The sequence below is a fragment of the Condylostylus longicornis genome, unplaced genomic scaffold (genome assembly GCF_029603195.1).
Source record: "Condylostylus longicornis isolate FDR11 unplaced genomic scaffold, ASM2960319v2 ptg000064l, whole genome shotgun sequence".
NCBI lineage: Eukaryota > Metazoa > Arthropoda > Insecta > Diptera > Dolichopodidae > Condylostylus > Condylostylus longicornis.
In genome coordinates this window covers 821,537-834,867 of record NW_026578032.1, presented here as the reverse complement: position 1 = coordinate 834,867, position 13,331 = coordinate 821,537, and the positions used below count along the sequence as shown (strand labels likewise).

The following is a 13,331-nucleotide window of genomic DNA, read 5'->3' as shown; positions in this document are numbered from 1 at the left end:
TCAACTCTTATTTTTTGTTGCTTAAAAATAAATTTCATTTATTATACTTAAAGAACGTATACACCATACCACTACTATACAAATTTATGTATGTATATACATACTTATATACTTTAACATACTAATTTTAATCACATTAATACAGTTGTATACATGAATGTTGTATACTCACGGTCGGTTTATTTTTAGGTTTTTTTTGTTTTGCTAAAATTCTCTTTTTCGCATATCACCTATATCTTCTAGATAAACAACTACATAATAATATTAAAAAGATATAAGTTTGTATAAATTATAATATTGTTATACTAAGTGGTTATTCACTTATTATTTGTTTACTTCGTATCATACATGTTTGTTGTATGATAATTATTATTGTTCTGAATTAGTTGCAACATAATTATGTATAAGTATGATAAATGAAAGTAGACAATAATATCATGATTAATGAATGTAAGTGATATTACTATCAATATTTTCTAGTTACTGATTAAATACTGTTTCATGAGAAAAACCGGGAGCATAATATGAAATTATAATTTGAAAAGTTAAGGGCGGCTAGTTAGTATATTGATATTAAAATATATGAACATAATCTATAGCTTAAATAACTTAAATTATAATATCCTAAAATGAGCGACTAATTTCTAAAAACAAACGAATACGAGTATAAGAAAATAAAATTAAACATTCAAAAATAAATAGAGAAATTAGTGTGTCAGGAAATCTGTCTGACGTGGCATATAAATATTCTGTATGGCATGATATTCAAAACAAATATTAATTATAGAATTATTTTGTTATTAATAATAAGATCGCACCACTAGGTGCAAAAAATAATATAGAGGTACCTAAATAGTTTTGTTTTCTTTTACAATAATTCTTGCGTCACTTAAAGTAAAAAAAAAAATAAATTGTAGCCAATTATAAATTGTAATAAAGCTCAAATGAAAAGTAAAAGTGTGAATCATTCACAATTATTATAAGTAGGTATAATGTTTATTTTGTTGAGCTTTAAATGGTATTCCTAGTTATTTATTTGTTAAAATGAGTCAGGGAATTAGAATATTTTTTTTTTTTTTGGAACATACGATCTTTAATTACGTAATTTTTACTTTAACACTAGAAGAATTTCAAGTTAAGCATTATTATTAACAAAATTAATAGGAAATATTTTGAGAGGAAAATTTTCTTAGAAATTTATTGAATAAAATAAATATTTTATTTCATTCAAAAGAAATAATATTATAATTCTAAATCTAATATCTATTTTAGTTCATCTGATGCTATAAATTAAATTTTTTAAGCGTATATAGTAAATAATTTTCAAATAATTAATTTTCACAGCTTGGTTGCATTAAAAAAATATGGCAAATAGATAATAAGATAATTAGAACCTATACACTTAATGAACTCAAGGTCTTTTGTAATAATAAAATTGTCTACCTGAAGTGATATAATGTTAGACACCTGGACGACATTGAAATGACAATTTTGATATCCTTAACTAATTTTACATCTTATTGTTTTCTTTATTCAATTTTTAACTTGGTTGGTGGTAATTTGTTTTTTTTTTTGTTATTTTCAGAATTAAGCGTTCTTCAGAATTTGAAATCTAAAAAACATGTTGTTCTGACATTTAATTAAATAACTTTAAGTTAAATATAATATAAGAGTACCTAGAAGTTTCTAATAATTATATAATATATCAATTTTATATCACTATTAGTATATCAGTTACTATATAGAACATTACTTATATGAATAACAATAATGTAAAGTGTATAAATACTCCCATGTGCTCTATGTGCTCTAATAATACATAGTACTCACATAATAGAATAATTTGTGTTATATTCATACATAATATTTGTAATTCAAGAATAAAAACAAAAATAAAAAATATATTTTATTTCTTTCTTAACAATATCCACAACTTAAGAGAAATAAGTACTGAAACAAACGCTAATTCAACTGAAACATGTATGTTATTGTATTATCAAACAATAACAAATATGTATTATTATACTAATGGTTTGAAAATACAAAAAACATTCTCGAACATATATTTTGTTTTGTATGATTGCTATCAAATGTTGTAAATGACTTGTTTTAATTTCGTTGCATTCAAACTTCAAATTTAAATTTAAAATATGTATGAAATTTTTTCTTAAATAAAATTAATTAAAATATAATTTTTATTTTCTTATTTTTTATTTCAGTAATTCATTAAGTTTACAACAAATATCAAATGGAAAACATTTAATGCAATTAATATATGATTCTACATCAGAATTAATTGATTGTGAATATATTAGACGTAGTGATGTTGTAGAAAATTTTTTAGAACGTTTCTATTCACAATATGATATTATGCGTTTAAGGAATTTTACATCAATGATTAATATACCAAAATTAAAATCACCCTTAATATCAAATCATGAATTTAATAGATTTATTGAAGATAATATAATACCAGATGATTATTATGATTTACAAAATAAAATTCCAATTGATGATATGTTCTCAGCTGGTAAAATAACCTATAAACAAATAAATAATTATAATGAATTACCAGATAATATTAAAATAATGGTTAATTATCATGAATTAAAGAAAAAATGTAATAAATTAAATCAAGAAATGAAAAAAATTGCAATGGATTTAAATAGTCAAAATGAAATGAAAAAATTTGAAGCAACAGAACATTTTGTAAGGTAAGATTTATTTAATATTAGAAAACATTTTGGAATATTTTATAAATAAAAATCAAAGGACTTAATTAAATATATAAGTTAAATTTGAGAGAAACTTGTTACATTTATGCAATTGAATTTCAATTAAATTTATTTGTTTTTATATGATTTTCTTTAAAGATTTTTTTATTAAGATTCAATTATTTGAAAATAATAGTGCCCTTGCCTCTAATATTTCGGGTATCTAAAATACTTTAAATGAAAATATTCGCAATCCCTTGCTGTTTCAGTGTTGGTATTCTGCAATACCAACCGCATATGATAAACCTGATTTTAATTTTTACGATATAATTATGCATATAAATAAATATTAATTTATAATAGAAAAATTTATGTTTTTTCCCAATATTCAATTTAATATTCAAAAAAAAAAATTAAATTTTATTTTGAAATTTTCCAAACATTAATTGGTCGCTGTAGAATTTCCGAAAAAAAAATTTCAATATTTACCTAATAATTGAGGTGTAAGTGCGTGATCGTAAAACATAATTTCTCGGTTTTTTCATTTTTTATAATAATTTATTTGAATTTAAAATTCAATAATGATTCATCCATAATAACGTATATTTCCCATATGTGCACATGAATAATTTAAATATTTGCTCATATATAAAATAGTTCTTATAAAAGTGTTATACACTAATAATAAAAAATCCCCAAAATATATCAATTTTAATCGAGATCATTTTAGAAATTAAAAGACGAACAATATTTAAAAGAATCAACAATTTCAACTTATATAACAAATTTTTTCACAATTCCTTGCAAATTTTTTTTAAATTAACTGTAATAATATTTCATCTATTGGAAATACTGCATTAGAACATAAATAAATTAGGTTAATGATAAAATAAAATTCCATAAAAATGCAATTTCCATAAAAATGCAATTGCGTTATACATATATAAATTGTATTTATATACAATTCACATATGTATAACGCAATATTAGAGATGGTTGGTTATATGTCGCTGTATAAAAGCACAAAATTTATAGCTCCAATTTTTTAAAACTGCGTCTGCGTTCTATTGTGTGCTTTTTCTTTTGCTCTTATTATTTTCAATTCTATTATAGTTAAAAGCTAGCGCAATTGTTATGTATGTAAAGCGTGTTGTATATACATATAGGTTTTTCGTTAACAATTCCCATATATTTAATATATGAATGTTATATACAAAATTTGTTATATAAATTAAATAAATATGTATGTATTTAATGAAAATTTATTTTATCCAATGAAATACTTGTAAATTTGTATTTTTTTTTCTACTTCAATTGTGCACTTCAACTCAAGTGTCCAATGAAAAATTCTTAAATTTTGTATATGAAAAAACTGTTTTTTTATAAATCCTATTGAAAATGAAATCTAGAATATTCTTTTAAAAAATTTAAATTTAATTTAATATTTTAATGTTATTTTAATTATACTACTAATTTTTAATTATTTTTCGAATTTATTTTAATTATATTTTAAGTTTTTATTTTAAATTTTTTAATTAATTAATTATTTATTTTATTGAATTTTTTTATTTTTTTTAATTTATAATTTAGACGAAAACGTAGTGTTACAAATTTATTAATTGCACCAAATACAAAATGGTGTGGTCGTGGACAAATGGCTGATAGTTATAATGAATTAGGTGGTGCATCAAGAGCTGATAAATGTTGTAGAAAACATGATTATTGTAAAGGTAATATACCAGCAATGACAACAAAATGGCATTTATTTAATTATCGTCCATATACAATAAGTCATTGTAGCTGTGATACAAGGTCAGTTATTTTCTTATATATATATAATCCTACTAAGTATATAAAATTATGAAAATTATTATAATTCATAAATGCTATGTAAAATTTTTGATTTATTTGGAGTAATTCTAAGAAATTCAAGTCCGTTTACGCCCTTTTCACCTCAAATTTCAAATTTAAATGAATTTAGAGCTCATTTTTATGTTGAGTAATAAAAGTCGAATCAGAGAACTCATTTTCGCTACTTTAATCTTATTTTGTTTGGCTGAATTTAGTAGCGTGGTTTTCATTATGAATTTAAATTTATGTTGGTATTTAATAAAAAGATGGGTCATGATCTAATATTTGCTCTTAAATGGTGATGCTACATCTAATAATCAATGTCATTAATAATAATTTATTAAAATTCATGCAGATCTGTTGAATCTAAGGAATTTTAAGCAATATTTCTGCTTTCACGCAATAATAAGCAATCAATACATCTAATTCGTTAACTAGGTAAATTAGACAAAAAGTTTATTCATGGGGAAGATATCTGAGTTGAAAGGATTAAGGGAATAGAGCGCATAAATTATCGTTTTTAGAGGAAGCCCTGAGCCAGATCTAAACTTCCTCAAATTCCACAAAACTTAATTTTTCTTAAAATTTTTAATTTTTTATCATTTTAATTTCAATTTTGTTTTTTAAAAACAATTGCATAAATCGCATACATAAAATTTCAGAAATGACAAAAAAGAAAAAGATAAAAAAAAAATTTTTAAATCCTTTGAATAAATTTTCTTAAGTATATTTTTATAACTACATCAAACACAATGATTGTTAACAAAAAAAAAAAAAAGCAAAATCCCAAAAAGAATATTAAATAAAATTTATACAGACGTCGTCGTCGAGATATTTCACATTTATTAAGAATACCAGGTACAAGATGGTGTGGTAAAGGATGGAGTGCAAAAAAATATTCTGATTTAGGTGGCTATTCAAAAGCTGATCGTTGTTGTAGACAACATGATAAATCATGTCCCTTTTGGATTATGGGATTTCAAACTAAATACGGATTATTCAATTTTAGAGTCAATACATTAATGCATTGTAAATGTGATGAAAGGTAATGTTTGTTATTACAATGTTCTTCAGTTTTTATAGATTTTTAGATTTTAAAAACAAACAATTGTTTTAATAGAAATTCAATATTTTTCTTTAAGATTGAAAATTGAATATTTTTGATTTTCCAAATATTATTGAAAAGAACATTTTTAAATTTTTTTTTTTTATTATGATTTCAAGATTAAATTGAAAATCTTTTTATTTTTCTTTTACGGAATAATGTTATAGAAAGGGTTCTGTTTTTATATTATTTCTTGACTACTGCTATTGTTTTAAAATCTTATTTTATTGTATACAGTAGTTGGTATTCAAAAATTTATTTTTATTTTCTTTTAAGTTAATTTCAATGCATTCCAAATATCAATCTATTTTATTATACTTGGTTTAAATTGTAGATGTATGGGCACAAAATTAAAATTTTCAAAATTATTTAAAAAAAAAATTTTATATAGTAAAACTAAAATATGAGTGAATATTAATAAAGCGCAAATTTTACTGCTACTACACAATTTTCATATTGTGAATAAATATTAATAGAAAATATTATTTTAATTAACAGAGAGGGAGAGAAACAGTCCGAGAGAAAAAATAATATGAGATTTATTTAAAATCAAAATTTAAATGGAGACAATTACTGTACTGCACAATATACCTTTAATTTAATTTTATGTAAAATTGCATGACAGTACTCTCTCTACTATATTTAATTAGGATAATAGAGTTCTCTTTAATAAAATTTATTCTTGGTTTTATTTTTATTTATTTAATATCATCATAATTATTATGTGTTATTAGGAGTGCAAGTGTTGGGTAAAGTGGAAAAATATCTGTGTAGAATATTAATGAATATTAATTATTATAAAATACAATAATGTCACCTATAAAAATTTGTGAACCAACAGAGTTGTACTTCCTTTAAATTTAATGTTTTAACTTTTTACATTCAAAATTGAAACTCAAGAATAGTTGCATTCCTAAACGTAATAGGGTTTACATAAAAAATTTAAACTAAATCACGGCATATTTGTGTAGAATACTTTAAAAATTTTTTCTAATTAAATTTTTAAAATACAAATATAAAATAAATAAATTTTGTTCAAAAAAAAAACAAAAAGGATCCTTAAAGAAAAATCCTTCACATTGTTCATTTTATTTTTTTGATTCTTTATTCAAAACAATCAAAAAAATGTAAAATCAAATCTTTTTCAATTAATCGATAACACATTTATCATCAATGAAAAAAAATATTTTCTAAATTTACATCAATGTAAGATCCACACAAAACTTTTACAGACATTTAACATATTTTTTTTTTGTTTGTAATTTTGAATAAGAAATTTCATTTCCCCCAAAAATCTAAATGGAAAAAAAATACACAATGAACATTTCTTTTCAGTCTGTTAATCACAAAAACTCAGAATAGGTAGATTTTACACCCAAATTTTGTATAATATCCTTCCTTAACATACCTAAAATATCATCAAAAATTCTCATGTTATATAATTTACATATTAAACATTTTATATTGATTTGTCTCCTACAGTATAACAAAATAAAGTTGAAAACAAGGGGAAACCCATTTGAAATATAATAAAGGATATTTTTAGTGTATAAGAAAAAATTTAATATGAAAATAAAGAAAAAAAATATTGGAAAAATTTTTTTAAGAAAAATTTTTTAAAGTTTAGGAAAATTTTTGCCTTTTCTTTCTTTATTGAATTATTTATGTATTATTGTGTTAGTATAAAAGAAATGTAAAAAAAAAACCAAAAACAACAACAATAAGAACAAGTATAATAAAATACAGAAAATGTCATTTAAAAACGATATTAAACGGTAAATACGAATATAAAGAAATTTTTTCGTTAAATAAGGAAGAAAAATTTATTTTGTTGTTTTTTCTTTTATGCAAAAAAAAAAATTATTATTTTGTTAAGAAAATTTCTTAACTTTTTTCTTCCTATTTCTTTTTTTTTTGTTTGCTTTTCGTTTTGTTTTTGGTGTTAAAACTGGACAAAGATTTACAAATCTAGGACAAAATGAACAACTCAGCAAAAAAAAATATTCGGGAAATATGAAAAATTGGCATAATCTTAAGAATTAAATGAATCCTTCAAACACATTACAAGTTCACGCTCCAATAAACCACAATAGTATACTCGTATAAAAATTCTTTGTATATATATATATATATATATTGTATATATAATACTTTGTATATATATATATATATATATAATACTTTGTACAGTCGACTCATATTATTTGAGATGTGTCATTGAAAATCAAGCCTGAAATAATAAAATATGACACTTGCGTAGCGAAAGCGTACCGTTTGTGGGTGCTTTATAGAGCAATAAATATCGAAAAAATGCTCACACCTCGTAATGATAGACTAATCTCCATATAATATTCTTAATTTTTTATTCACCAATTGAGAATAATGTGAGTGAACGTAATTAATTTTTATCACGTATTTACCAAGTAAGAAAATTGTGGTTGAAAACATTTTTGTAGTCTCGTTATTCCTAACAATTTTGGGCAAAAAAAATTTGACTAATTCAAGCGAGAATTCTAATTCAATATTTTAATTTCCATGTAGTGGAATTTATTTTTAATTCCGCTGCGATGAGTGAAAATCAAAAACATTAATTTACATAATAATAAATCTATAAGAAATATGGGGTAATATAAGCAATTTATTTTATTAGGAATTTACTGTATAACTGTTTTTTTCTTATAGTAATAATACTATATAACAAAATAATAGAGAAGGGTGAATAAAAGTTGACAAAAAAGAAAAATAAGCCTGGTCGGAAGCAAATAACGATTAACAATCAAACAATGTAACAAAACACTAAATATATATGTACAATATACAAAACGATATTATTAAAACTAACATATGTACATATAATATTATATTATGTATAAATGTATAGTTTAAAATTAACATCCTGCTATGATTATGTGGTGACAAGCTACATGATCATTTTACGATTAAACACATATAAGAATTTAATACAAAACTATTAAAAAAAGTATAAATTGTGTTAATGTTAACGCGTAAAGTGATTTCTACACTCATTTCCCAATGGAATTATGAATTTGTTAATAATTAAAAGAAAAAAAAAACGGGAATTGATTTAATCAAAAATTAATCTGACGACGTGTTTGTCCTCAAGTAGAATGTATACAAAATTGTAAATAATAATTGATCTTTTATTGCAATATTTTTTTTTTTGAAGTTTTTGTAACATATTTCAAAAATTGTTATTTTAACATTTTTGGTTCATTGATTCTTAAATTGACAGATTTTTTATAATCTAAAGAGTTATGCACATATACATACTTAAATATATACATTTATTACTGTATTTAAAGAAAATTTAATACAGAAACGGTATAAGGTGAAAGATTACAAGTAATAATATGTAGAACTTGGTGTACGACACAAGCAATACAAGCAGTACAAGAATTTTTAATTGATTTACTGATTTTATCAAGATAAAATTTTATTTAAAGTGTTCAACATGTTATTATACAATTTTTTACAGATAAATGTTAAAAATAATTTAAAATTAAATAATTACTAATAACATGTTAATAATTATCATAAACTGAATGTAAATGAAATAAAATCGGAACTGAGTTTAACTCACATTTTAATATGATTGCATTAGAGCCTATCGTGGGGCAACAGTTTGCAATAAAACGGGTATTAAGCTTAATCTACCTTTAAATATGATTCATTAGTCGATAACTACATTCCAAAAATAAAATTTATAATTCTCAAACACAGCGATAGACTCCATCATGGGGCGCCAGCCATTAAACTGCGATTTTTTATCATAAACTCTACTTACAATGAATCGGAAATGAAGGTAAATCTATCTTTTAAAATGATTCATTAGTCTCTAGTTACATTTTGAAAATAAAATTTGCGTTTAAATCGGTTAAGATAAAAAAAAATCCAATTTTAAATTTAAACACGTTCTGAAACTGCGACACAATATAATTTATTCCAAATTTCATTTTACTTTTAAAATTCTACATATACATATAGGGCTTCTCTCCCTTTAAAGAATGTACTATATAAATTAGTAACCTTCAAATTTTGAAATTTAAATCATTAGTTTTAAAATTTCTGACCTAATACAACATTTATGTACTTGATTGTAATTCCAAAGGGATGAAATTAATTTTCTATTCTTTTTTCTATTAAATATTTTTTTTTCATTCCATTTCTGTTTGTTATTTGTGAATTTAACAATTAATTATTATTCTAAATCTATTCTATTCAATAATATTAATTATCATATCAATTTTCTTCCCTCAAGCTATTATTTCAATAAGATTCTAATCTATATAACCGAACATTAATATAAATATAATAATATACAGACACTTGAAAAAATAACATTTTTTCTTTTATATTTTATTCTTATTTCATACTAAAATTTAGGTACATAATTCAATGCACACACACACAATATCAATAATAATAATGATAAAATATATAAGGAAATCTTAAATTAAAAATTAAAGAATTCAAACAGTTGCATTAAATACAGAGTATAATCAAATAAATAGGCATTTATTAAGTGTATAACAAAAGTTATATCCTCTGACATCCTGACATAAATCCATGTATATATACATTATGCATAGAATGTATGTATAAAATTTCCTATAATATAGTGACAATATATACATACATGTACAATAAGTCTCTATAAATGAGAATCAGAATTTTCCTTAACAATTAAAGATCCTATTAGGCAAATATACTGCGTATGTACATGAAAAATCTATTATAATTAATTCATTTTAATAAACATATTACAAATGTGTGTATAGAGGAAAGGATGTTCATTATATACAAATAATAATAAAATAAAGAGTTCAAAATTGTATTTGTATATAGAACTAAAAGAATACACTTATCATATACATATTTATTTATTGTAATTACTCCGATTGAATTGTAGTTAAAACATCTGCTTTTCATATCCTATATATGAGCAACAAAATAAATTCCTTATAACTTCGTTTTATATGAAATTTTCAATTTGGTCGGCATATTAGTATTAATTTATCGATGAGATTTAGTATGTACATATAGTAAGTTTACTAAATTGTAGTATAGAGTGATTCGCTATTATTCTGAAAAGTTTCCAAGTGAGTTTTTCTCTTGCATATTCAGTCAGAAATTGCTGCAAATTTACTGTAAGCTTGTTAATTATCCGAATTATTATCTTGTCCGTTATGATTTTTAGTTTTTTTAATTTTGACACTTAACGCCGGATTTGTCACATTTGTCAATGTCAAATTGATTTAATTCTGTTTTTCTTTTTACCATGCAGAGACTGATACCCAGAAAGACGCTTTCAACTATTTGAAACATTTCATTAATCAAATAAATCTCCGGTGTGCAAATAATTTCAAGTTAAAAACTGTCAAAAAGACTGTTGACACTTCCGCATTCTTTGAGGTGACCATTGCAATTTTGCAAAGAAAAATGTATTGAGCACGAGTAATCGGTTATATTATGTAATTAAGAGTTTTAAGAAAATAATAATCTTATCGTAAATTGAATATCACATCTTTAGAGAAAAATATTATTTTAAAAGTAGATTCTAAATTTGCCAATATAAATTTTTAATGTATGTATGCGCCTATATAGCACGACCTTATACGACCGAAAATATGCCATTATGATATTATGCATATTGGTTACAAGATCTAGCCACATAATTTATTTTTCTTATTTATGTATTTTAATATTATTATTGATTTTAATTTTACAATTTTATAAAAATTGAGTTTTAAAATAAAAAAACTGAAATTTTTTTTTTATTCTTCTGTTTGAAATTCCTATTTGATATTTTTACATGACAGTCGAATAAATAAAAACTAAAATATATACAAGCTAAGTATATTCAAAACATTCGATTAACTTATAATCATTATCAATGTCATCATAATAATCAATTGACTATACCTATTATATTTAAGAGAAAAAAATGCTTATAGCTAGTAATGTAAATAGTACCTATTATTTGGTAAGATTATAACCATTATTCTATTATTTACTTTTAACTATATTGATATTCAATTTTTATTGAGTATATCTTCTGGTTTAAAGGTACTTCAGTCATTGATTTTATATCAATATTATAATATTCTGCATGTATATATATATATACTTATAGTTATTTTAAGAAGTTAAATAGGCAGAAGAATGGTACATTTAATAAAGTTACACATAAAAATAATAGTATAAAAATAGAGAGAGAGAGAGAAATAGAATATTAAAATAAAAGAAGTTGTAGGTTTTACCGCCTTTATTGTTTTTTATTATATATTTTTATATTATTGAATAATATTTTTCTATACATACTTACATATATAGATAATTATTATGTATAGATAAATAGAAATATATGTATACGAGTTTTACATATAAACATTTCGAATAATAAAATATTCGAAACACATTAATGTAATGAATGAGAAATTATATCTATTTTTCGCCGCCAATATGTATGCAATATAAGTTATTAGCCCTAATTTCGCATTGAGAAAATTTCTTAATTCATTTAGTGTTTTTTTTCGTTAAGTTTTTAATTAATAAAATTTAATAAAATGAGCAAAAATATAAATTGGAAATTATTTTAATAGCTTAAGATTTATTTAATTTTATATTTCCAAATTTTATATAACTATCGACTGCAGTTTATCATAATTCTTTACATAATATTAAGGCGGAAATTTTGAAAAAAAGAAAAATATTGTGGCTCTACCAAAATGTTAGTCTAAAAGAAAACCCTGACTCATGTAGCAATTTATTTTTAGTTGCTAAATTCAGTACGTTCTACAGATTATTTTTTATTTAATTGAACGTTCATGAAACAATTGAATGTTCGGTACAGAGGCCTTACTATTCGATTTTCATATTCGGAAAAATGATAAGGTACATAGATGATCAATTTGTATGGTACTACATTTCCATTTCTGCAAATACTAAAATCAAATTTCATAGTAAGATACCAGAACAGAATTTAAAATTCTTGGAATATTCTAGATTTACACATAACATTATTAAATTCTGAATTAAGGGCTCGTATAACATGTATGTTCAAATGTATAACAATAAAAAATTCAAAAAAAAAAAAAAAATGAAAAACTTATAAATGGATGAGTTTTTTTTTATTTTATTTTCTCTTTTTTTCTAATATTTTTATAACTTGCATTCGTTTATCTCTTTTTCTTCTGTTTCTTCTTCATTTTCTGGTAGACTCAATAAAACTGACAAAAACAGTTGTTTTAAAAACCGTAAGAAATTTTTCTGACCTTTTCCAGAAGGAATTTTAGTAAACTTTAAATATAAAATATTGATTGTACATTCAAACAAACTCAAAATATTGAAGTTTTATAATATACAATTTTTTTTTTTCGTAATAAAAATTAAAAGAGAAAAAAAAATTAAGATTTGTCGTTTTTGACTCTTCGATTGTGTTCTGTTTTTTTTTTGTGTTTGGTTTTTGTTGTATATAGCAAAAGAGTGTCATTGGCCATATCTACTCATAAAAAAATTTATGAGTTTTTCTTCATCTTAGAGTATTTTGTTTTTTTTTGTTGTTTTGTGAAATCTAAGAGAAAAAAATTTCAATTCAATTTTTGTTTTTTTATTAACTTTTCTTTTGTTAACTATTTGAA

The 13,331-nt window shown here is 22.3% G+C and overlaps 1 protein-coding gene across 1 annotated transcript in view; it reads left to right on the top strand.

The window, feature by feature from the left end:
- The window catches only part of LOC129612229 (zinc finger protein 287-like), a 51,147-nt gene that overhangs the window by 33,538 nt on the left and 4,278 nt on the right, over window positions 1–13,331 (top strand). Inside the window, exons 9-10 of the mRNA XM_055525769.1 lie at window positions 2,220–2,714; window positions 4,305–4,526. Of these exons, the coding sequence (XP_055381744.1) occupies window positions 2,220–2,714; window positions 4,305–4,526 (717 nt within the window). The remainder of the gene's footprint in view (window positions 1–2,219; window positions 2,715–4,304; window positions 4,527–13,331) is intronic.